This window comes from Myodes glareolus, chromosome 5, assembly GCF_982192425.1.
Source record: "Myodes glareolus chromosome 5, mMyoGla1.1, whole genome shotgun sequence".
Classification (NCBI taxonomy): Eukaryota; Metazoa; Chordata; class Mammalia; order Rodentia; family Cricetidae; genus Myodes; species Myodes glareolus.
This window is the reverse complement of record NC_142030.1, coordinates 108,950,320-108,977,027: the sequence shown is the minus strand read 5'-3', so window position 1 is coordinate 108,977,027 and position 26,708 is coordinate 108,950,320. Positions and strand designations below refer to the sequence as shown.

The window sequence follows — 26,708 nt, the reverse complement described above, 5'->3', positions numbered from 1 at the left end:
ATAATTTGCTACATTAGTGTGTACATGTGTGGAGGCATGTGTGTGTGGTAGGTGGGTGTATCCCATGGTGCCCATTTGTGGGTCAGAGGACAGCTTGTGGGAGCTGACTCTGTCCTTCCATCGTGTAGAGCACAGAGATTGAACTCAGGCCCTCAGGCTTGGCAGCAGCTATTATTTCCTGCTATCCTACCCTATGGTGGTTTGAAAGAAAATGGCCTGCATAGGAGGTCGCACTAACAGGAAGTGAGGCCCTGTTGCGGGAGGTGTGGCCTTGTTGGAAGAAGTATGCCGCTGTGGGGGTGGGTTGTGAGGTCTTCATTGTTCGAGCGATGCTCAGTGAGACACTGTTCACTTCTGTTGCCTGTGGATCAAGATGTAGAACTCTCAGTTCCGTCTCCAGCACCCGTGTCTGTCTGCCCACTGACATTTTCTCCCGTGATAATGGACTAAACCTCTAAAACTGTAAGCCAGCTCCAATTAATTGTTTTTCTTTATAAAAGAGTTCCCGTGGTTACAAGTGTCTCTTCACAGCAAAAGAAACCCTAACTAAGACATATCTCCCTAGCTCCTAGAAATGCTATTTTAATTTCTGTGTCAGGGAATATTAGCCTTCATTAGAGCTGGCCTAGTGGATATAACTAGATACTTTAACTCAGTTCTCTGACTTCAGGTTTATGCCTTGTGGTTTTAACAGTGACTAAAATCAGAAGCAAGTATAAAAGACTTGCCTATAGAATTATAATCAAACATTAAATAAGACAAAGAAGCTGTGTCTCTGCACCCTTGTAAATCTTTGCTTCAGCTTCCTGTGTCACAACGCTGATTGCCACCTTGAATGCAGGATACAGGCTGCGAGAGAGGCTGGGTGGGATGCAGAACAATAACTCCCTCCGTTTCTGCCTATTTCCGTTTCCACCTCAGAAATGGAAATAAGAATTGGTGGACGCCACACCTTTGAAATGGCACAGCATGGATTCTTTTCAGAGATGCTGAATAGCACATATTGCAAAATAGACTCCATCTGTACAAGATCAGCTGCAATAGTCAGTTAGGACATACAATACTTTTACACACAATATGTTTTAAACACACAGTTTGGCTTATTTTGCTTCATTTTGTGTGTGTATGATGCGTTTATATGTTCACGTATGTGCCTATATGTATTTGGATGCCTGTGTACATGTGTGAAAGTCAGAAGCCAGTGTTGAGTGTCTTCTCGTATTGCTCTTTATATTATTTTTGAGACAGACTCTCTCCTGTACCTGGATTCCTAGTTAGCTTCAATTTGATACAGTCTGGAGTCAACTAGGCTTTCAATCAATTGAGAGATAGCTCAGATAAGCCCATATGGAGTTATCTTGATTATTAATTGAGTTGGAGAGCCAGATCCACTGTGAGCAATATTCTTACCTGGACAGGTGATCCTGGATTTGATAAGAAACCACAAAGTTGAGGTTTGTAATTAAACCAGCATAGGCTATGATTTCGGCCTTCAGTTTCCTATTTGAGTGCCTGCCCTGACTTCCCTCAAAGATAGAAGTGATTTGGAAGTGTAAGCCAAACAAAACCTCAACAGAGTGACTTTGATCAGAGTGTTTTTTACCATAGCAACAGAAAGCAGTCTCAAACACTGGAGCTCACCAATTCAACTACACTAGCCAAGTGAAAACCAAGTATAGCTTTTCTCCACCTTGCCATTGCTGGGATTGCAGACATGCACATCCATGCTGGCTCTTACAGGGTGCCAAGAATCCTTACCCAAGGCTTTGTGCTTCCACAATAAGCATTCTACCAACTGAGCTATCCCACCAGCTCTTGACCATTGTTTAATCCCTACAATAAATTTTACAAGGGACGTGTTTCCCAGACCTGTGTCTTCCCATATATCACACAAATCCCTATAAACAACAAACATTTTCCCTTGAATGCACCAACAGCTAGCAGGGAGGATGAGTTGTAGTCTCAGTTATGACACACTGTTATCCCTGTAAGCCAAGATTCAAAACTGTTTTATGGACAAATCCACTTAATGAATCAAGCACAGTAATAAGTATAAATAGAAGCCTTGGGCTGGTAAGATGGCTCACTTGGTAAAACACTTGCCTTGCAAACATGGACACCTGTGTTCAAACCCCTGCACCCATATTAAAATGCAGAGAAAGTGGTGCACAGCTGCAGTCCCAGATGGGGAGGAGGAGGCAGGTATATCACCAAGGCTCACTTGCAGGCCAGCTTGGTAAGCTTCAAGTCATTGAGAAAGCCTGTCTCCAGAAAACGAACAAAAAAAACCAAGCAGGTGGAGTCTGAAGAATAATTGCTGAAGTTGTCCTTTGACATACACATCAACATGTGCATATTACACACAAGAATTTCTTCTCTGAATATTTAATACTGAGCCATGTGCCTACGAGTAATAAAATTATGCCCACATGTGTCTAAGTAATAAAATTATATCTCACATTCAGAAGGGCATTAACTCTTCTATTTAGATTAGTCTCATCCACATGAAAGAGGCTTTGGAGAGAGCAAAGACCCCTTAAGTCTGCGATAACGTTGGATGAAACATGCACACACTTCTTGTGCTATCGGACAGGTGTAGGATGACAGGACGCTGCAGCTGACAATCACCCATGTGCAACACTTCCGGTGTAAGGGATAACAAAGCTCCAAAGGTAAGCCAAGTAGAAGCTTCACCAAATACCCAATGTGTTGTCTTATAAGACACAAATCCTGTAGGATCGGGTTGAAAAGTGGTCCACTTAGTGGACATTTTGGAGGACTCAAGGTGGGTTCCTAACACCTCCATCAGGCAGTTCACAACTAATCCAGGTCCTTAGTATCTGATGCCCTATTTTGGCCTCTAAAGATAGTGGGCAATATGCACATAGACATGAGCGAAGACATATATACAAAAATAAAACTGTAGATTAAAATTAGAATAAAACTATAGATTAAAATTTTAAAAAAATGTGTAAGGAACCCCGGGACGGAACTGTTTGAGATCTGTCCAAAATTTGTAAAGAGAAGCAAAGGGGTTTAATCCCAGGAGACTCATGGAAAGAGAGACACCTTTGTCTGAATCGGATTCAGTTGCAGTCAAGGGCTGTTTGCCACTAGAGCAATGTCGGGAGAATGTTTTGGGATATGTTAATTTAGGTATCCTGGAAGTCAACTAAGAGGCAAAGACTCCAAGGCACATCATTCATCTGTAAATAATAGGAGAGCAGAGAAGGTAAAGGAAATGTGGGAAAGGCAGCCCGCGGTATCTCGTGGAGGCCGGAGTATGTAAGTAAATGAGCGGTTAGTTGCTGTCACAGGGAGTGACTAAGGGATGCAAGATGGTGGACAGAGTCAAAGGCATCCTCATGCAAAGAGGAAAAGATGCCGCCTCAGTGTGGGAAGCTTTCCTGTGGGACATTCTTTGCCTCTGAGTATTCCCTAGCAGGTCGGTTGTCTCCCAGCTGTGAGAGCTGACTGCCAGAAGCATGTACTATTTTCTTAGCCTGAGTTCCTACAGTGGTGATCAAAAACCATGGCCAAATCCAACTTGGAAAGGAAAGGGTTTATTTCACTCCATTTCATATAACTCTCCATTTTCAAAAGGGCTGGGACTCAAGCAGAGCAGGAACCTGGGGGCAGGAGCTGATGCAGAGGCCGTGGGTGAGATCTGCTTACTGCCTTGCTCTCTATGACTTGCTCAGCCTGCTTTCTTATAGAGCCCAGGAGCATCAGCATAGAGGTGGCACACCCACGGTAGGCTGGGCCGCCCACATCAATTACCAATTAGAAAATTGTCCTACAGGCTTGCTTACAGTCCAATCTATGGACTCTTTTTCTCACCTGAGGCCCGCTCCCCTCTGAAGACTCTAGCTTGTATCAGATTGACATAAAATTAGTCAGTACAACTGTTCATAGACTTGTTCAGTCTAAAAAGAAGCCTGCTTGCCTCCTGCACATCGCAGGCCATTGTGGAATAATATAACTTCCACAGTGTAGCGCTGGCTGTCTCCCTGCATAACTGATTTTATGGAGCCCTTTGTGATCAAGATCTTCCCCCTGCCATGAGTGTTTCTTCTCCCTCCTCCATCCTTACCCCTGTACATTTCTTGGGAAGGACCCTCACAAATCTCTTCCACATGAACTCATTTTTGGAAGGAATGTTTTCATGGTTTCTGCCATTCTGACTTTGTGACTAAATGGGGAAATGGTGACGTGTGAGAGACATGGACACAAGCAGCTTCCAGGAGTCTGTGTGGATGCCACTGCTCACCTGCACCAGTGTATGAAATATCGAAGGCGCTTGTGGCTCAGGCAGCTTGGCTCTGGTGTCCTTCAGTGAATAGTTAGGTGCTAATTAGGTCATGCCCACATGCAGAAGCTTGGCAGAAAAGGGCAAGAGCTATACATAGAGCCTGTCTGTGAATCTGTAATCTTTAGCAGATTCTCTAGGTATCAGGATTCAGGCACTTAAGAGGCATTCAAATTTAAGTCTCACTTTCTTCAGGGCATTTACAGGATCAGGCTGCTGGACCTGGGGACATCAGAGGGTGGAGAGTGTAATGGGCACCTTTACTAGATGTGCCCATCTTTCCACACCCTCAGATTTGTATGTGCTCTCCCTATAATAGAGGACCCCTCACTTCTTGCTGCCTAGACGTCAGGGACAGTCTGGCTGCAGGTTGTGCTGTGGAATACACATCAACCTCACATTAGGACACACCTTCCTTCCTCTGAAACCTGAAAGAAGAGATCCCTAGTTTGCCATAAGAACCTGAACTCTCTCAGAACTACACCTCACTGCTGTCTATTACAGTATTAATGCCTTTCCCTGGAAATGTAGTACCCCAAAGGACAGTCTGTCTCAGTGCCCCCACCCCAAAACCACGGTTTTTCATCTTTGGAAGAGTGAAGTCATTAAGGCCATGGTAGACAGGGAATGTCTGCCTGTCTATTTCACAGGTCAGAAGTTACATATGACATAATGAAGCCACTAGGAATTCACGGAGGCTCATAAGATTCCCAGTTTAGTTCTAAGTAAGAAAGCCTCATAGTTGCCCATTTTGACCCAGAATTGTTTCATACGCACATAAACAGCCAATCATGGCTAGAAATGTGGAGAAATGTGGAGGGTGCTTGTGCATACAAAAGTGCGAAGACTGATTCACAGCTCAGTATGATACTGGACACCTAAATTTAAATAAAATAAAACTGACTGGACTTCCTTGGTGAAACCAGCTATATCTCAATGCTCAATCTCTCTCTCTCTCTCCTTCCCTCCCTCCCTCCTTCTCTCCCTCCCTCCCTTCCTCTCTCTCTCTCTCTCTCTCTCTCTCTCTCTCTCTTTCTCTCTCTCTCTCTCTCTGGCACACATACACATACCTGTATGGAGATCAGTTGTCATGCTTGCCCATCATTTCTCAGGAACTGTCCCCCTTGCTTTGGGATCAGGGTCTCTCATTGGTTGGTCTAGGCTGGAGAGCCTGCAAACCCAAGTGTTCCTTTTGCTCCCACCTCCCCAGTTCTAGGATTACCTTTCTGTTTTAACACACTCAGCTTTTTATTGTGCTATGGGAACAAAATATGGTCTCAAGTTTGAAAAGCAAACACTTTATCAAATAATCTATCTCCCAGCCACAATACGCAGTTGCTTTATATAGTGACTAACTACTGTACTGCATGATACTATTTGACATCACTGAATTTGCAGAAGTTTCTATCAAAAACAGTTGCTGTAGAATTTTTCTCATTTAATAAGTGCTTAGCTCCAATTTAATTTGGTAATTCACTATACTAACTGGTATTCCCGACTCAAACCTAAAGAACTTTTGGTCTATTTTAATGAATTATTTATAACTTATTTGATTTATTTATAGTTATTGAGTTCCATCCATAACTAAAACACTGTAGAAGATTTAACAACACAGTGAAGCAGTATTACTGGTTTGGTACAGGTATAAGAAAAGTAATTCTTCCTCTAATATATTTGGTAGGAAAGACAAAATGTGAAACCTTAGTCATTTGAATGACGAGTTTTGTTGACATTACACTTAAATCTGTAGCCCATTACCAATAATTTTTATATGGCAGTGCACAGTACATTAAACAGTTTTTCTTCTGTAATTCCTTGTATAAGCCAGTACCAAATGAAAATCTGTCTTTTTAGTTAAACGGGCTACATTTCACTTTTAGAACTTGGAACAAATGATCCACACCCCTCCCATGTAAATAATATGATGAAGAATTGGATGATAGTGCAGTCAATGTAAAGCTTGCTCTACAAGCATGGTTAGCTAATTTTGATTCCCAGAATGCACATTTAAGAAGCAGGGAGCGATTATGCAAAATTATAACCCCAGAGCTGGGGAGGCAAAGAGACAGGAAAATTCTCAGGGTTTGTCTGGCCAGCCAAATTGGTAAGTTCCACTCCACTGAGAGACCCTGTCTTGATAAATAAGGAAGATGATCCCTGAGGAATGACACCCAAGGTTGCTTTGTGGCCTCCAAATGCATTTGTTCACACTTGTTTGGGCATACAAGTCCATATTTGTACACACATACTCACAGAAACACAATACTAGCAAGATGTGTTAACTTTCTCTTATTCCTGGAGAGCCCTGCTGTATTTAAATGAAGATGAGTGGGTTTATTAACTTCAGAAGGCTGCTGACCAGGAAGATGACGGGACTGTACTGGCCTGTCTCTCTGCACAGGCCTGGCTGCATTGAAGATTTTGTTTATATTGGGGAATACATTTTAATTTCACACTAGGAAAAAAACTCCCACACATATAACAACAATAAATATTGCACCCACAGTGCTAAGGTATAGCTGAGCCTAGAGTGTATGCCTATCATGCATGCATGAAATCCTAGGTTTATGTCCCAGGATGAGCACACACACACACACACACACACACACACACACACACTCACACACACAGTGGGGGAAGGAAGACACACACACATATATATGATAATGTCACAGAAGAATCGCTTGCTATAACAAACATTAGGTTGCATCTGTGGGATAGTTTGGTGCAGTCGTGGGACTAACATTAATACAGGTGCTGTGTGCTCTCCAGAGAAGGAAAGTAAGGGCTCTTTTTACACTTCATGTCATTTTAAGAGGCTCAGGACCATCTCTGTTTTCTGATAGTAACAAATAGTCAATTATCAACCATTAGACAAACAACAGTGTTAAACAATTCTGTTCTTTTCTCTTTTGTACTTACATTACCCTGTTTAAGTAAAAAGCTATCAACTGGTAAACAGAGATACTGCATTTATGGATATGAAAGGAAATGAACATGAGAAGAGGAAACGGATTGACCAATTCTTTAAGTCTAATTTAGACTATTCTTCTCTTGTTTGTTTGTTAGTTTTCGAGGCAGGGTCGCTGGCCGAACTGCCTGTACTGCTGAGGACAACCTAGAACTTCGGTTCCTCTAGCCTCCACCTCCATTCTTATGTTAGAAATCCAGGCACACTGCCACACCTCCTTTACCCAGTGCCGAGACATGAACCCTGGCCTTTCTGCATGTTACAAGCAATCTACCCACTGAACTACACCCCATCCCTGAACCTGTTTTAAACACATTAAATCCACATCATGCAGCCTCATGCAGTCTAAATAGTAGCCTGGAGCTGTCATTAAGCAAGCAGACATGGTGGCACTACCATTATAGGGTCCTTGGCGTGCTTACCTAACATATGAGACTAATCACACTAAAGAACTTTGCTTCGCAAATTCTTTCTAGTCTCATTTCCTCATATTCAAATGATTCAAAATGAAAAGTAACTTCCAAGGACCTCCATGGAGACTTAGTGACTAGTACTGCCCAAAGAAGGTGGTGTATACATATGTGCGTGTGGTGTGGTGTGGTGTGATGTGTGTAAGGGGCGGTTGTGTCTATGTGTGTAGTGTTGTGCGTGTGTGTGTGTGTGTGTGTGTGGTGTGTTATGTGTGTGGTATGGTCTGCTGTATGTGCCAAATCTGATTGTGTGTGCGTTTGTGTATGTGTGTATGTAGTGTGTATGTGAGTGTGTATTCTGTGTGTCTTGTGTTGTATATAATGTGTGGTAAATAAAAATGTGTTGGTTTTTTTTTTTGTGTGTGTGTGTGCAGAGTTGTATTCTGTGCCAAAATAGAAAGTCAAGAACTTGAAACCTTTCCATTCATACATGAACTCTGGAAGCTGACCATACACTGAGGTAAAAGAAACAAATTCTCCATGTAAACAAGATTGTCATGGCAGAGGTATACAATCTAAACTTCTAAATGCAAAGATCTCAAAAATAAATTCAAGTAAGGAAAAAGACTTAAAATTTCAAGGGATAATGTTAAATGTAATTATTTGGGAATTCTGTTTTATAAGGAAGAAAACCATGAACATTTTTCCTTTCATGGATATAAAACCCCTTTGATTGTTTATGTTTAATCAGGCAAGGTAACTTAAATTCTCTCCCTGATCTAGATCACATCTGACAGCTTGATACTCGGCCAGCAGTGGCTGATTTTCCTGTTCTCAGTGTTTGTGAAAGCCCATCTAACTTAATCCCCCAACTCTGAAGCTTTCTTACCACAAACACACGGCATGCGACACACAGAGATCCTCCCTAAGCTGTAATTACATGGAGTGACTTGGCCGCCTAAGTTAATGGCCACTGACCTCAGCTTAGTGTACTTCCCAGGCCTTTTCAAGAGTGATTAGTGCTCTTTCTTGCTTTTCATTTTCCTTGTGTGAGATGAGATGAAGGTTAGAGGGGCCTTGGAAGTAAAAGAACAAGATCCATTCAGCAAATCCCCTCCAGTGATGAGCTAGCAATACTGGACAATCCTTAGCTCCTGGGCTGGCTTGCCAGAATTTGATTCACTCAACAGCTCCATTAGTGGGGCCATTTTTATTTAATTTCATTTTTATGTTTGAAGAAATTAGTTTGTCCCTGATGGAACTCATCCCACTTGTATTGGTTGGGATTGGAACACAGCCTTCCTGGGTTCTCCCTCTCACTTTGGACAACCATTTTCTCTGCTGGTACATGTTCACCAGCTGTGTACTTTCTTCCTTTGTGTGGTCACACTTGAGATTATTCAATTCTGCTCTTGTACACTGGAAATAAAATATTTCATCCATGTTCAGTACATGGTGGATTTTATGTGGTTTACAGAGGATTCAAATACTTTAAAAGATGCCCAAGTTGTGCAAGAAAAGTCCTTCCTTCACGGAAAGTGGAGCAGCAGGTCGGAGAACAAGAGTATGGCTTGATGAAAAGAAATTTCCTCTGAATTAAAATAACTTTCTTGAATGTAAGGAAAAGGTTTAGGAGACTCAACAAGTAAATAAAACTCAAAAGTTCCATGAAGTCTTGGAAACCTACAATATTTGCAAGACCTCTCTCAGATGTGATACCAAGTGTATCATTTGTGGAATGGAGACTCTGGGCTCAGTTGAGCTGCTGAGGGATCCAGTTGGGTTTTTCAGATCGGCACTGCGAATGTTTCTGTAAGTGGCTTCTCACCCAAAGACCTGCCAGGAACCCCAGTAAACTCTGTGGTTCGTTAAGTTAGATCGGAGTTACTCCTTCCTTGGGATGTTGTCAGTGCACTGTCTGTAGTGAACAGATGTTTCTCATATCTTCTCAGAAAATTTCAGTCACCACCCCTGAACTTCAACACACCTTCAGGATGGGATTTCATTTATGGGAATGAGATCTTTTCTAACTTGGATTCCATCTTCAGGAAAATAATGGGACATTTTCTAACATTTGTATGAAAAGCTGGATGACACAATGCAGAATGAATTTGTTAATTACTGTGACAGGAACAGGAGCGAATGAGTAGACTAGTGTTAAGAAAAGCTAAACAAATCTCAGAAACCTAAAGGAAGAACAGTGTGCCCTTCAGTAGCATCAGGGCTCCTTTGTGACTCACCTACTTCATGATTATCCGATCTTTCAGACCAAGCCAGTTGTCTCTGCAGATCAAAAGTCTTTCTGTTTGCTAACTGATTAGATTTAGCTACCAGGAAACTATGTGTTAGCTTGTGAATGTCTGCCCTGTAGAGTTTGGTTCTCCCCTAAGATGCGATGATAGTTAATTACAAGTGTTAACCTGACTTGGTTAAGGACCCCAGATAGTTGAAAACACTGTGTCTGTGAAGATGTCGCTGAGAGAGATTGGCATTTCAGTCTCTTAGTGGGACAGATCAATTCTCATCCACGTGAGGAGACATCATGCAGCCCCTGGAAGGATCAGACGAGGTGCACTTGCCCTCCTTTGGGCACGAGACACCTGCCTTCTGTTCTTAGCCCAGAGGCTTTCAGGCTCAAAAATCTTTAAGTTTAGAGAGTTGCAGAGGCAGTTACCCATTCTCAAGCTTCAGCTCAAGAGTTGCTTTGTCAGTTTCTCTGTTCTCAGAGCTCTGGGTCACAGGGATGCATCAGTCTCCCTGGTTCTCTGGTTTGTAGACAGCATGCTGGGGTCCTTCTCAACTTCTGTGAGCACGAGAGCTCAGTGAGCCTCTTCCTGTAGATCTCTACCAACTATTATATGCCTAACTGTTTATTGTATCTTTTCACATATACCTGCAAACATCTGTAAATAAATGCATGTAAACACATGTACATACTATCTCTCCAGAAAATCTTAATAAATACAGACATTTGCTTCTTTTGAATCTCCTTGCAATTGTTTTGTAAGATTTCACTTTTCCTTCAGTTCTTCAAACGACTTTGCACTTCTGGAACAACTTTTCTGTCTGCCAGCTCCTCTTGTCAATAAATTGAATATTCTGATATGTGCTCATTCTACATTTGTATGAGACTTGTGACTTTAACAGACCAAACAGCATACTCTAACAGGTATTTATTGCTTAGCAATTTTAAGCCATGTACTTGGAAATAAAAAAAGAAAAACTGCATGTGTATCTTATTCCCCAGTCTGCAAGAGTTAAAATCCACTTTAGAGACAGATGGCTGTGTTTTAGTGTGTCTGTTTGTACATATGCAAATGTCAACCCTGGTGCATGGATATTTTAAAGGGCAGTGATTGTGTACTGGCTGAGTCATGAGGGAAAAAAACGAATGTGACTAACTCAAAAAGGCTGCTGAAATGTATGCTATATGGAAAACACGGTATCAGGAAGACTGGGGAATGCAGCTCAGTTGGTCTAGTGCTTGCTCAGGTCTTGATGCCCAGTGTTGTTTATTCAGGAATGGCCTTATAGGCTTGCAACCACAGAGCTGAGGAGACAGAGGCAGGGGAATCAGACCTTCAGGGTCATTTTCAACTGCAAAGTGAGTTCCAGGCCAGCCCAAGCTAAAGACCAGTGGAAAAACAACAGAAGAATAAATCGCAAGGCTGCAATGACAGTTCAGAGACTTATTAATGACTATCTGCTATTGTACACTTGAAATCCAATGAGGCAGTAAAGCAGATACCAACACATGCACTCACCCAGAGGGAGTATGGGAAGAGAAGGCTGTATCAGTGAACTCGACAGTGCTAATCATTTCACAACATACACATATGTCAAATTATCACACTATGAAGTTTGATGTATATAATTAATTTGTTCCTTATGCTTCAGTAACACCATGGGGGGAAATAATTGCACTAATAAGAATAATGCACATCGACTTCTCTGTTCATTACTGAGATTATGAGACTGTGCTGGACAGAGACATGGGGAGGGTGTCCCCGGAAGACAGTGATGATGGAGGAGGAGATAGCTTGGTGAATTCCTGGCAAGGCCATGGCATTTCTCCCTGTGTTGAAGCTCTGGCTCCTTGGGAATGGGATTTGGGTGATTGCTCTGTGGAAGGTGGTTGGTGTACTGTGAGGTGAAGCAGCCAGACCTTCTGCTTCTGCATCTCTGTCTCCTAGCATGCTGCTCTTGTGAGTTTTTTTTTTTTACAGTTCTGTCTTACATAAGCTTGTAACGTGACTGAAGTCCTTCATAGACATCCGGTACTAAGGGAAAAAGTCCTTGATTCCTTTGTGGCTATCAGAGTATCTGACATTTCATTCCTATCATAGTATTTGCTTTGGGGTGCATATTTGATCTCTGTCCATTCATAAAAAGAAAGTGGAGGTTTAAAGGATTCTATTAGAAAGGGGATGATTGGGCTCTTATTTCTTTGGGCCTTGTTAGTTTATAAATAGGAAACAAATCTAATCTGAGAAGAAAAAAGTGAATCATCAGTTTGCTGCAATTTTCAAAATCAATTAATGCTATATTGTTCCTTTCTAGCTTGCTAAAAATTATACTTGTCTATTCATTCATAGGAAAAAAATGTGTTCTTCACAATGTTACCATCCTTTCAGGTTTTATACTAATGTAATCATAACATATGTACATATATACCCTATGTGTAATCTATTTGCATATACTCATATTCATTGCTTTATTCACTCATCTGTGCATACATTTTAGATCTCTGAATTCTCGGGTGGTGTGCTTACATTCCCCATGCAAACTAATTTTTTTTTTTACTTAACATTTCAACCCCTCTCCCCGCCTCCTTGCTTCCCTCCCAGTCCACTGCCCATTCACTTCGCCCAAAAAACTAATTTTTAAAAGTATCTATTTTTATTATTTTTATATATGTGTATGTGTGTCTACATGCAGATATTTGCATGTGAGTGTGGAGGCCAGAAGAGGACGTCATAGCTCCTGAAGCTGGAGTTGTGTGCCACCCATTACAACAGCTGGGAAGCAAACTCGGCTCCCCAGGAGGAGCAAGAAAGCACTTTTAACCACTAAGCCATCTTTCCAGCCCCTTCACCATGTTTCTTTTTTTTGTTGTTGTTGTTGTTTTTGAGTCACAGTCTCTCTCTAAACCAGGAGAGTACTGGTTTGGTTGACTAGATGGCCAGTACCATTGGCTGGTCATTAATTGCCCTCAAATCCTTAGCTTGTAACTCTGGTTGCATTTTAAAATCTCCTGGAAACCTTCTGTGCGTTTATTTGATCAATAACCATACTGAATATCTGGGCTATGGGTTGGACAATGTCACTGGTACAGGTGCCCAGGTGGTTCAGACAGATGAGAGCCAGGGTGCCAAATTCCTTGAGCCCGGCTTTGCCCAATCCTAAGGGAAGATGTGGCCCTGTGAATGGAGAGTGGTGCCAGCCCATTGCTTACTGGGCTAAAGGGGAAGTCCTATTCTCTCCATTCCAGCTTCATGACTGAAACTTCTGCTTAGCCTCCTCAGTTTAGAGTCCAACAAAGGAGACAAGACTTCAGTCTCCTCTCACACATACTGGTCTGAGGTAGAGGTGCCCATGATCCCCATCCAGCCAGAAAAGGACAGGTGTAATTAATCATTACAGAGACATTGTCTCTAGTCAATATTTGTTTTATAGAGAGGTAATTGACCTACAATGGACCTATTCTTTTCCAGAAGTGGATAAAGTGTTCCTAGACAGTGTTGACCTGGCACCACACAATTTGAGTAAAGATGAGGCTAATTGTCTTTTAAACACTTCTAGAGACTCTATTAAAATGTCTCAACCTGTGTTTCTTCCTGAAACGAATACGGGGTCTCCTTGTTTGACTCCCAGATTTCTGTTCTACAGTGGCAAAGCTTTTCTCAACATGGGTCTGTAACCTGGTTCTCCAGGTAATACTGCAAGGCATTATTCAGAGATGTCAAAGATATAAATGTAATCTTCACAAGTGGCTTGCTGATACCCCACTTGTAGAACCCCACAGTGTTATAGCTGGCATGTGAGGGCTGACTGGTTAGGTTCCAAGCCATTCTTTTTCCTGGCCCATCCCTCTCCCAGCTTTGCTAAAGAATCAAGCTATTATTACAGCAGCAGTGAACATGAATTCTGAAATCATTTGAGTTTGGTTGGAAATCAAGTGTTTTATTCCTTTCCCTGCTATGTGATATCAGGCAAACTATGCCATTTACCTGAAGTTCAGCATCTCTATTTGGTGGGAAAAGGTTATGATTAATACCACATGATAGTTTTGCTATGGGCTAATACGATAATGTACATAAAATAATTAATAAAATTTGCTACTTATAAGATTAATCAAAACCAGTATTAGAACAAACAATAAATGATGGAATGTTTTATTTTTCTTTTAGATTAGTACAGTGCTCTGCTATCCACAAGGGTTTCAGAATCTTCTGCATAACACCCAAAGATGTTTAAGTCTTTGGTATGAAATGACTAAATAGTGATTCTCTGCAACATCTAATAGAGTGTCAATGCAAATAAATAGCTGCTATACAGTTTTGTTTAGGGGAAAAATGACAAGAAAATCATTCATATTCAGTATATAGGCAAATTTTCTATTGTTTCCACCCAATGAATAGTAAAAGGCCTCTGTATTCTTAGATCGCTTTTTCAAATCATTTATGACTCTGACTTTTTGATTATTGATAATAATTATAACTGCATGCTTGTAACACATAGCATGAAATAAACTTCCACTGTATAAACAGACCTGTAAATCAGAACTGATGGAGATTCAAAATCATAGAGTGTTAACAAATTAAATCCATCAAGGATTAAAATATCAATAATTAGATAACCAACTAAAATGTATTCCAGAATGTAAGGAACTTCAAAATAGAAACATGTAAGATAGTCAGCGTAATATACAGAGAGTTAAGGAGTTGGAGTGAATGAGAAAAGGGCAATGGATAAGCTGCACTTACATACAAAATTTATATATACATTTGTGTACATGGTGAGTGTGTATTTGAATATATGTTGGTGTACATGTACTTGTTTATGTGTAAGAAGGCCCAAAGTAGACTTCAGTGATGCCCTAGATAATTTTAACCATCCACTTGATATTGACATAGTCTTGAGTCACCTAAGAAATGATTCTTGAGTGATTGACTGTATCATGCCTGAGAACATGAGGGAGCAAAGGAATATCACATAGGGGAAGAAGGATCACACTGGCCCTGGAACCCACACACCAATTCTCTCTCTCTAGTTCTCTCTCTAGTTCTCTCTCTAGTTCTCTCTCTCTAGTTCTCTCTCTCTCTCTCTCTCTCTCTCTTTTTCTCTCTCCCCCATCTCTGTCTCTCTCTCTTTCTCTCTCTCTGGCATGTCTCAGGGGACCATCTTGATTGTTTTTAGATATACACTGTGGACAGCATCATCTACTAGACCTGTAGTCCTAGGTTGTAGTAAAAGCTTTCTAGGCATGAACTTGCAAGTTAATCCTCAAGCATCATTCTGTCCCTCCGAAGTTTCTGCTATACTTTTTGTGGGTGAGTGAAATCTTCGGTCAGAAGTAATAAAGGGCTGCCTTCAGATTCCTGCTTTAATTCCTGCCCAGCTTCCTTCAGTGATGAACTATGACCTGGAAGCTTGTATAACCTCTTCTTCTCTAAGCTTGCTTTTGGTCCAACTGCTTTATCAGAGGAATAGAAAAGGAACTGTAGCAGGTCCTCCTCGCTACTCTCTATCTCACGTGCTGGAGCAAGCTCTCTTGCCAACCAGGAACTTACAATTTAACTAGTCTTGCTAGCCAGCTTTGCTCTAGGCATGGCCTGTCTTTAACTTGTGAATGCTACAACTACAGGTCACTGCCACACCCTCCTGACATTTACATGGGTTCTGGAGATCTGAGCTTTTGTTCTAATCCTTGGGAGGTAAGTGCTTTACCCACTGAACCATCTCCCATCACCCATCAGTCCTTGCATTCAACTATTTTTAAACCAAGAACAATTTTATAATACTAATCAGATTTTAGAATTTTATAAGCTAAGGTCTTTAAAAAAATTACCTAGTTCTCTATATCCATTTCGATATACCACAAAATCAATATCAAAATGTGATTAAAATATAGTTAAACATCTAACATCGTATTGATTAAGTTCAACTTGCATTAGATATAAGTTAAGGGTAACTGCTTTATTTTTGCCAGACCAAGTAATAACCCACAGTACCCTCTATATGGCAATGTTGCAAATTATTTATTTTCTTACCTTTAATTAAGCACATTTAATATATACTTTAAAACAGTACTATTAATCTCACGGTAGAAATGAATATATTGAAATATTTTTAAAAATTTTCAATTAACATATCATGAGCATGTTTTTGTAGCCATTTATACTGACATATGAAGTATACATAATAAAACAAATACTTTTAAAAATGTAATCTTCTCCAATACTTCTTATGGTGACCAAAAAAAGAATCCACAAAGTCGTGGATGGCTGAGTGAATAAAGTGCTTACATACAAGCATGAGGACCTAAGTTCAATTCCACAGATCCATTTTAAAAATAATAGGCATGGTGGTGCAAGTTTGTAATCAGGCAGAAGCAGAAAGCCAGGCAGCCTAAACTTCAAGCTTCAGTCTTATAAAATAGTAGATGACAAGTAAGAAACTTCACTCAAGGATGTCTTATGTTTCTCCCCCAACACATACTAAATACATGTGTGACTGCATATATACTCATATGTTGTCTGTACGTACACATGCATGCACACATCAAAATCTACAAAAAGAATTCCACAGGATGGCATGGCTATGTGCTTCCATGAGAGAACAGTTTCCTGACATGGGTTCCAGGATTAGCACCTCCAGAAAAACAAAACAAAACCCAGAGACTTCCTTGGTGGATTTTTGGATTGGAGAAATGTGATTCAGTGTGCATTAACTCTATTATATGATGGGAAACATTTTTGTTATAGATTTAACCTCACAGATTTCTTAAGGTTGTCTTCTGTCCCTCCCCTAGGATATGCTGAACATATGTGTGGCTGCATATATACTCATATGTTATCTATACATACATGTGCGTGTACACATAAAAAAAATCTACAAAAAAATTTCACAAGACTGTTATGCGCTTCCATGAGAGAGTACTTTCCTGACATGCCTGAAGTCATGGGTTCCAGGGTTATCACCTGCAGAAAAACAAAAAATCCAAAGAATTCCTTGGTGGATCTTTGGGTTGGAGGACCATGATTCAGTGTACATTGACTGTCTATTACATGATGGGAAGTATTTTTGTTATAGATTTAACCTCACAAATTTCCTTCTGGACAGTGACTTTGGATGTGACCCCCGAATAGACAGACACAGTATCTCCTTTCTCCTTATCACTCACTATGTCCTCATGTAACACGTGGATTTAGGTCATAGTCACCATACTTACCCATTCTCCAGTTCAATTGTGCTGGGCTGGAACTTCCAGTGAGATCTGAGGAGCTGGAGAAAGCCATTGGAGGGAGGAAGGAGCCCAATGGGTCATCACAGTTGTCTGAAAAGATAGGGAGAGAAGAAGAGATCAGATTCTATTATAAAGAAAAATTGGACTTCTCATTTACTAGCCATCTGTGTTGGAAAGGGTTGGGGGATATTCTGCACTGTGTGTTATTGTGGTTGTTTCTCATAGTACTCAACTATGGTATGACTCCCTTGCACGGATGGAGGAAATGAAGGCTGGAGGGATTCAAGTTCACAACTCTAGAGAGTAGAATACCTAAAACACTAAGGAAGATTTCTTTGAGTCAAAAGCCCAGCTCCCTACACATGACTTCAGCTGAGCATTTGTGCAAAGCCTTTCACAACATATGTGTGTTTAGTCCATAAGGGAGACTCTCACCGGAGGGTGTTGTCTATTCTCCCATCTTGGCCTCCAAGGACCCTTGCAATTAATGTGTCCATACCAATAGAATAGTTTTGAATTTCTTGCTACAGCTTATAGGTGAGTTGGTGAGAAATGTGCTACTCACCTAATAGCTCACTTGTGTTACAAGAAGTAAAAGAGTAGTAACAGATGTTACACAATCTGGAACTGGATAGTAACTTCAACAGCTAACTTTCTAGTTTTCCCTCCTGAGATACTATCTAAGGCTGCTAAACAAACATGGGTCCATTGGGTCAATGAGACCACATGACATGTCTTGACAACATGGTTATGTCTTTTCAAATTCACACTAATCCATAGTCACTGGATTTCACATGGAGGGACTTGGTCTTCACACAACACACACTGCATGCATAATTGATGTGGATATTTGTGCTCACCAAAACTAGCATTGAGATTTAATTACCATGCAACCAAACTAAGAGGCAGGATCTTTAAGTGGTGATTAAGCCATAAGGGCTCCACCCTCCTTGTGAATTTAGTGTTTCAAAACTGTACTTTCTCAGCCTCTTTCCTTCTGTCACTTACTGACTCAGCGATTTGGCCTTGCTACATACTGTCTCATTCATATCAGATTTACCAAATTTCTTCCCAAGACAGGATCACTTATAAATGATAAACTGTTCATTTATAAGTGATCCTGTCTTGGGTATTCTGTTACAGTAGCACAAGACAGGTTAGGGAATTTGGTCATTGGTGTAATGCATTTTTCTGAATCTTCCACTAGATGGTCCATGTTTTCATAGGTCCTTAGTAAGGAGTCTACTGCATAATAGAACCTAAGTAAATGTGTATAGAAAAAGTGGGATGGTGAATGATACTGGCAGGGACAAAAGAAAGGACCAATCAATCAGCCAATTAGCTAACCTCACAAAGCCCACATTCTTTTCCCATTTTTCCATTTTGAACACAATTGATTCTCTGGGACATTGAAAAATGACTTCACAAAATCTAGACAGTCCTTATTCAAAACAGATTTGAAATGTGCCACTCAGGGTAAATTTCCTAGTGTGCAGGCTCTTGGGAGGAACTGATCTGACATTTTAAAAGAACATTTACACAGGATCATGCTTGTTTATCCAGCCAATTCTTACAAAGCTGTGTTTCAGATAATTGCAGGAAAAAAATAATTAGAAACGTGAGGATTAAATTCTTGTTTGTTAAGTGTGTTTGAAAATCACCTGGTAAACTGTGTTTCAGGTTTCTCCAAATGCAAATGCTTCAACATTGTTTGACAAGAATGGAGCAGAGGCATATCTTAACTGAAGAGGAAAACATCAGAAACAACAATGCAGCTTGGTGGCTCTGTGGCTAGGGGTATAAAGGAGGAGAACATGGGGTATGTGGCTGCTTTACTCTAATGCAGGCTAGAAGTGCATTAACGCCACAAAGCACCTACTCGATCTCTCTTACATGTTTTACACAGGTACGTGCACACACACACAAATACAAGGCAGAAATTACATTTGTTTAGGACCCTTTTGTCATGAAGAGATATAAGAACAACAGATACAATTGGAAGCATAGCTCAATTTGTTAAGTGTTTGCTATGCAACCTTAAGGACTTAAGTCAACCACCCATGTGAAAACCTGCGTGCCGAACTACCTTCTTTTAACATCAGCACTGGGGAGGAAGAGGCAAGTGAATCTTTGGGGAATGCTTGACAGCTAGAACAACCTATTTTGTGAGCTCCACTCCAGTGAGAGACCCTGTCTTAAAAGAGAAGGTTCACGGTATCACTTGGAATGATACTTGGTTCATCTCTGGCTTCTACAGACACAATTCATGTATCAGAACACATATGTGCCTGCACACACATGCACCTGCATACTAAGACATGGACACACATGCACACATACACATGCACAGACTCAGACACAGGCAAGCTCACATAGTGCAGTTGTCCTTATTGCGCTCTGATAACTTTTCCATGTGTCATGAATGTCCTCTATAAACACTGTATGGTCTCAGTTCTGGTCCTTCCATAAACCTTCCTTATCAGATTTTACAGTAGAATGAACCCTTTATTTTTCTACAGATTCACATTTTGCATTCTAAGGGAGTTGACTATACTCTTTTTAAAAATCTAAGTTTAGTTCAAGCCACACATCACTTAGAGAACATCCCTGGAGCTTCATTTCTCTCTTTTGCACAGTTGCCCTGTGTACACATGTGAATTGTTAAAATACCTACAAATGTGGAAACAGAGTTGTGACCTAATCATTTTAATTTAAGTCATCCTATGTATTTTAAGATTCTATTCATGCCTGTCCTCACACGGGCACTAGGAAACAATTTGAGCAAAATGGAGTCATACCCTGCAGGTTGCTCACACACCATTCACAAACATAAGTGTTAAACAGATGGACTGAGCTGGGGGGCAGCTTAGAGCACGTTCACTAAGGTTTAGCACAACTCAAAATCCTTCATACTTGTCCAGACTTCTGTACTCCCTCAACAACAGCTTTAGGAGAGCTAAACTTTAGAAACCCTTTGCCCTCATAGCAATAATAGCCATGCTTTCTACTGACTGTTCCCACCTCTGTCCTTTCTGAGGACAAAGTTTCCAAGTTGAGCATTAGCAACTAGGACCATGAACAATGACATCAGCCAAGGCACAGATTCAGAGGAGAATTTTAAGTGTCTTGTCCTCGTAGAACTGGTATACCTAAAGAATGGGATCTAAAGAACCCATCTGAACTGAGATATCCCATCTCAACACAATGATAAAAATAGATAAATTCCAAATCAGAAAGGAAGAGAGAGCATCCTGACTTCCACCTAACATAATGAGGGGATTCCCTGTAGAGTCTCCATGATTACCTAATGATGTAGGATTCCCCTCTGTATGCTATGAATATGTATTATTATCATTGGTTAATGAAGAACCTGCTTCAGCCTATAGCAAGGCAGAATATAGCTAAGCTGGAAGAGATATATAGAGAAAGTAGGTAGAGTCAGGGAGATGCCATGTAGCTGCTGAAGGAGACAGACGCCAGCCACCAATCAAAACCTTAGAAGCAAGCCACAACCTCAGGGCAACACACAGATTTAAAAGAAGTATTAATTTAAGATGTAAGAGTTAGATAAAAATATGCCTAAGCTATTGGCCAAACAGTTATTATTTTATAACTGTTTTTATATTGATATAATTTATTATTCATTGTTATTGATATAATTTCTGTGTTATTATTCATAACTGGGTGACCAAGAAATAAATGGGAAGTCTCCGTCTACAACCTCATAACCCTAGCCGAGAACAGACTTGGCATTTAAAACTTGGAGGTTCCAATTAATTGATGTGTTTTGTCTCCTACCACAGTGTCTGAATACAGTCTAGGTAAGTCGACCAAGTTGTGTTCTCACATCTGCCGAGCAGGTAGACATCTGTATGATATTCACCCCTAACTCTTTGATGGTAAACCAGGAGGAAGGCAAGCCTTAGAATGAATCCCACATGAGAGCTGGAAGCAGCAGGAGCTTCTGGGATACTCACTGCCATCCAGGAGGATGGAGACTAAGATTCCTAGGATCTTGCTGCTGTGCTCTGAACCCCTTCAAAGAACTGGTGCTGCAAATGGTTATTCTATGCCAAGGTCTCACCATGAGCCAAGGACATAGGAGAAAGGTGGAAGAGAAGAGGGTGGAGCTCCATGTGAAAGAGATCGCAGGGTGTGTTCAACACACAGCTGGGCATCCCGGTAGAGGCTGGTTTGACTTCACACCCAACACATGCATGGGAAAGAAGAAACAAAGATGCCATCTGCTCCATCACTCCTACAGGCTTCCTACCACATTGTCTTTCAAATTTAGGCTTCTCTACTTCCTCAATCTCCTACAGTGTTCTCACAAGTTGTGGGTCTGTGGGGTGTGTGTGTGTGTGTGTGTGTGTGTGTGTGTGTGTGTGTTTGTGTGTGAATTTGTGTGTGTGTTTATAGAAAGTAAAAGAGTGAAGAAACCTTGTCTGGAGGGACTTTCTGTTTATGTAGGCCATCGTGTGTCTTCACTTGCAATTCTTTTGCCTCAAAACAACAAGGGTAGCAGGCTTTCTTGTGTGGAAGAAAGTGTTTTTAGTTTTGAAAAAAATTCTTGAGGAGCTATGCTGATTAATCTCAGTTGTCAACTTGGCTGAATTTAGAATCAGCTATGAGTGGACTCTCTTGGAACAAGTATCAGGAATTTTCTTGATTGGGTTAGTTGAAGTGGGAAAGATCACTGGGAATGTGGGCAGAGCCTTCTGGAAGAACCTAGAAGAAAGCACAAAGGAAAGGCTTTTGCTTATTCTTCTAACTGTTCTTACTATCTTACCCACGGGTTCATCTACCCGTGTCAAGACGTCTACTCTGCTGCTGCTGCCGATTGGCGCCATCCTTCTCTGACATCGCAACTCAGTTTCTTTGGTCAAAGACCATCAGTTCTCCAGGAATCCTTCAGGTTGTCAGCATCAGATCAGGGAAATGGAAGCCTACAGCTTCCTTTACCAGATGGGGGTGCCAAAGCCTTCAACCTCTACTCCGAGCAGCAACCAGTACTCAGCTTCTCCAGTGTGAAAAGAGCCATTGGCAGTTATCTAGATTGGCATGTGAATCAATCTAATAAATCCTGCTTCAATATATGTGCATTCTGCATTCAGTTCCTCCAGTGTGCACTGAGCAGCACAGGGAGTAAACATCAGGTTACTTCTACCCACTTCCAATGCATTATTCTGAGATAGACCACAGCTTCCTTAGAGATTGTAAAACAGATATCACTAAACACACAGTGCACTGTTTCCAGAATAAAGTCCCCTTCCTGTGACATTACTTCAAAATTGCAAATTCAATAACACTTTAAGCCCTAATTAAAGTTGGTATCATTATTTTTGTTTAGCCAATGACCTTCATTTCAGCAATTGATCATCTTTTCTCTTTGTTTTTAAACTTGATTGTATTTTTATTGAGGTACATGTGTGTGCAGGGGAGTCATGAGCACATGTAAGTGGGTTCTGTGGAGGCCAGAGTAGGTCCCTGATATGATGGATGCAGGCTGTTGTGAGTTGTCTGACTTGAGTGCTGGGAACTGAACGCAGGTCCTTTGCAAGAGCAGTAAACACTCTTTACTGCTGAGCCACCTCTCCAGATTCTGTTGTTTTCTTTTATAACTTAAAAAAGAAATGCTAACTATACTCTGTAGCTACATAAATAAAACCCAAGCATTCCTGATGGGACCAAAAGCTCATCTGTTTTTATAACTCAGAAACGGTTGGATCAACTTTTGATCCATCTACAAATAACATACTCTAATATTCAAAGATTATTCTGTGTCCGGATGGCAGTGGCACATGCCTTTAATCCCAGCACTTGGGAGACAGGGGCAGGAGAATCTCTGTGAGTCTGAGGCCAGCATGGTTTACAAGAGCTAGTTCCAGGACAGGCTCCGAAGCTACAAAGAAACCCTGTTTTGGGAAAAAAGATTATTTGGTCTATGAAACCAGACAAACATCTGAAATTTTTTTATATAAATGAGGAGATATGAGCCAAAAGAGATAACAAAATCCATCTAGGACTATTACTGGACCGACTTGGACCAAGACACTGTGCACTGGTGACCTCTGGTAGATTCCACTTCTGGATGACGCAGGCTACAATTATTTATATTATTCGTAACAGTTTATTTAATGTGCCTTGTGTTTTGAATGATTACTATCTCCAAAAGATCACGTGCTTGAACTTGATGGTGGCGGTGGTGGTGGTGGTGTGTGGAAGGCTGTGGAGCCTGCATCTGGTGGAGTTTCCTTGGAATAGATTCACCCCTTTGGGGACATCTTGAGGTGTTGCAGCTCATCTGCCTTCAGGTTCAGACAGAGTCTCCCGACAGGGGATACAATGTATTTTGTCACAATGATGAATAACATAACTACGACAAGACGTAGCATTTATTAACATATCTTATTGCTAAATGGAAGTTGTTTCTTGCCTGTGGAAACCCTTGAGAAATGCAGTTTGCAGTTTTTCACAATATTTTACATCTTCATTGGACCCTGATTCCTCCCTTCATTTTCTGACCCTTCCTCCTCCCAGGGGAGGGAGGACAAAGGACAGATGTATAGGTAAGAAGAGAAAATCAGAAGAAATTCATGTGTTTGTTTCTGGGTATCTGCATGAAAGCCCAAGGAGGTTGACACTAACGCTGCAGGGAGGGGGTGACTGCTTCTTCAGACACATGAGCACCACATCCCAGGGATGTTCGTCCAAAGCCCAGAGCAGCACACAGGGAAGGTGGAGTAAATCCCACATTAACACAGCGTCTTGGAAGTTACTGCTCAATGTTTAAGATCCTGCTGCTTTAAGTAACATTTTTTTTGTTGCCAGCATATATTTTTATTCATTATTATTAAAATACCAATAGAGTTACAGATGGTACTGAAGTGAAATTGTGTGTATCATCTTGATTACTACAGTAAATTGTCTGCATATGGGGATTTGGAGCTAAAGAGATTCACTTGCATTTATCGGCAAGATAAAATCCCTCTTAACATTAAACATGTAATGACCTACTTTGTTTAAAAGTATGAACTCTGTGGTATGTCTTTACGGGTACTTAGAGGCCATAACTTAGGATTCTTCCTTCCCTTACTTTTCCCATTGTTACCTGCAATTTCACTTAGCAAACAACGATAATAAGTACATGGCTTTACTCCTAAAATCTGACCCTGTCTCCTTTCTCTACCATAAACCCAATGACAGATGACTTCATTACGAGCAGACCGTTGACAGCAGCGCTCTACAGAGCAGCATGGAGAACCCCACCTTCTGTGCCCTGTCCTCCTTCTCCACGTTACTACAAACAACTGCTTTTGCATCATGTTCTGGACAGTCAGAGCCAGACTGCTGGCTACAGGAAGATGTTGGACTCAGACCGAGACCTGAGGTCAACCAGCAGATCTTCCATTTTAACAAAAAGTGCTGGGGTGTGTCCCAGAGGTAGATCAGTTGGTTAGCAGCCATAACACCCCTGAGAATTCAATTCCTACCACCAACTCCAGTCACTGTATTAAAAAAACGTTTGAAAATTTGTGCTTAGGAATTATTGCACGTAAAACTGAAACGACGTGGCCTGAGATCCAGAGTCCTACGCCCTCTTCTTGAGAACTGTAAATATTTAATCACTTTCTATTTCTCTGTTGTAGGTTCTTTGGCTGTAAAAAAGTGAATTACTCCTGTCTTTCATTCCGTTAGGCTTTGGAAAGAGAGAAAGTTAGGTATGAGGAATCCCTCAAAAATGCTAGAGATGAACACAGAACCTCACAGCTCTCTGTCTGGGGTGGACAGTGCTGCATCTCTTTCTGGGGTGGGCAGTGCTGCAGCTCTCTAGGGCCAGCAACAGAGCAGTTCCCAGGCAGCTGGGTCAGTTTTCTGTCTGGTGAGGGACCAACAAGGAGGAGCCTTCTGGGGCGTCAAGAGTAGAGTTCTGAGATGTTGAGAATAAAGGTAGGAACAGCACAGAGAAGACTATTATGAGGGTGAGGAATTGGCAATGACAACCATGCATATACAGGGTGGCCTTTTCTGTGTGTGTGTGTGTGTGAACTTTCAATGTAGGTCAATGTGTGTCTCTGTTCATTGTTTGTATTTGAACTGACTCCTCAACTCTAAGGTGGTTACTGAGCCTGGTGGACCTTGAGTAAATGTAGCTCTGTCTTTCTCAGATTTTAGGTTGGTATAGAACAATCCTAGGCATAAACTGTTTTCATATCAGAGTATAATCTCAGTCCAGCTATACTTTCATATTGCTGTTGGATCTCATTTAATTTTTTATTCTTTGAATGTTCTATGCAATTGAGCAATGAATATTATTATATTCATGCACCAGTTCCTGCCTCTACTCCCTTGAACTCTACACAATCACCCTCCCAGTTTCATTCTTATTTTCTCTTTGGTTTTATTGTTTATAAACCCCAGTCTAATTACTATGCCCCCATGTACATGGGTTTGGTGTCATCCACTGGGGCAAAAGTAACATACCAGGAGCTTTTTCCCCAAATGAGAGCGATGTTCCCACCCTTAGAAACCAGCAACAGACAGTAGCTCCTCCAATAGGGATGGAGACTTGGGACCGTTCCAAACCTTTGCTGGAATTTTGACTGGTTTGGTCTTGCACAGGTCTTGTACAGAGAGGCACAGCTGCAGGGAGATGACGTATACGACAGTCATGTCATGTCCTGAGTCCTTTTGTTGGATTTGACTTTTGTTTTCATCCCAAGGTAAGAAACATTTTGCTCCCTTCAAACAGCTGTACTTTATTGCTTTCCATTTCTGTCCATAAAACTAACTTATCAATGGCGTGATTAAATTCAACAAAAGTTTCTTACATACTTCCTTCAGGATGTTTTCTGAGGTGGAATGCTAGAGACTGAAGTGTGACCCAGTGAATGAAAAGAAGCAAGATGCAAAGTACAAACTCTGTTCTAAAAGAATGAATGCAATAGCATTAGAAACCACAGGGATGAGACAGATCCCATTCTGAGAAGTGTGCAGATCAGTGTGACCCAGCAAATGGCCGCTCAGCACAGGGAGCATGCTGCTCTCCAGCAAGGGTAGAGCAGAGACTAGGGAGACAGAGGTCTCATACAAAAGGTAAGTCAGTGGGCCCTGCTGTAAATAGAAGGGCAAGCTCCCACTCCTGCCCCAGAATGGGTTAACAGTGGAGCAGGGTTCATCCTATCTCTCCTGCTTTCCCAAAGAGAGGTCAGGCACTATCTGGAAAAGATTCTATTTGTTAAGACTAACCTGTTCTGGATGGGAGGTGGTGATAGTAATATAACACATATTATATGAAAGTCAAAGGAGAAATACTGGGGGTTCGAGAGTATAAAGAGATGGGAGTCATGGAGATAGAGGAGAGGAGGGGACATCAGGAGGATTATCAATCAAAATTAAGTTGGTAAAATACCTTAAAAAATCCTGTCACTTTTTATGTCAATTAATCATTATACCATATTAAATTTAAAAAATGGAATGGCCTATACTGGGGCTTAATAACAAGGTACAACCATCAACATTCCATGTCCCCAGAAGAGAAAATCATGA

At 41.1% G+C, this 26,708-nt stretch overlaps 1 protein-coding gene across 1 annotated transcript in view; it reads right to left on the bottom strand.

Moving 5' to 3' along the window:
* Cntnap5 (contactin associated protein family member 5) overlaps positions 1 to 26,708 on the bottom strand; it is a 908,928-nt gene that overhangs the window by 698,040 nt on the left and 184,180 nt on the right. The window contains exon 2 of the mRNA XM_087906619.1: positions 17,145 to 17,249. Within this exon, the coding sequence (XP_087762745.1) occupies positions 17,145 to 17,249 (105 nt within the window). The remainder of the gene's footprint in view (positions 1 to 17,144; positions 17,250 to 26,708) is intronic.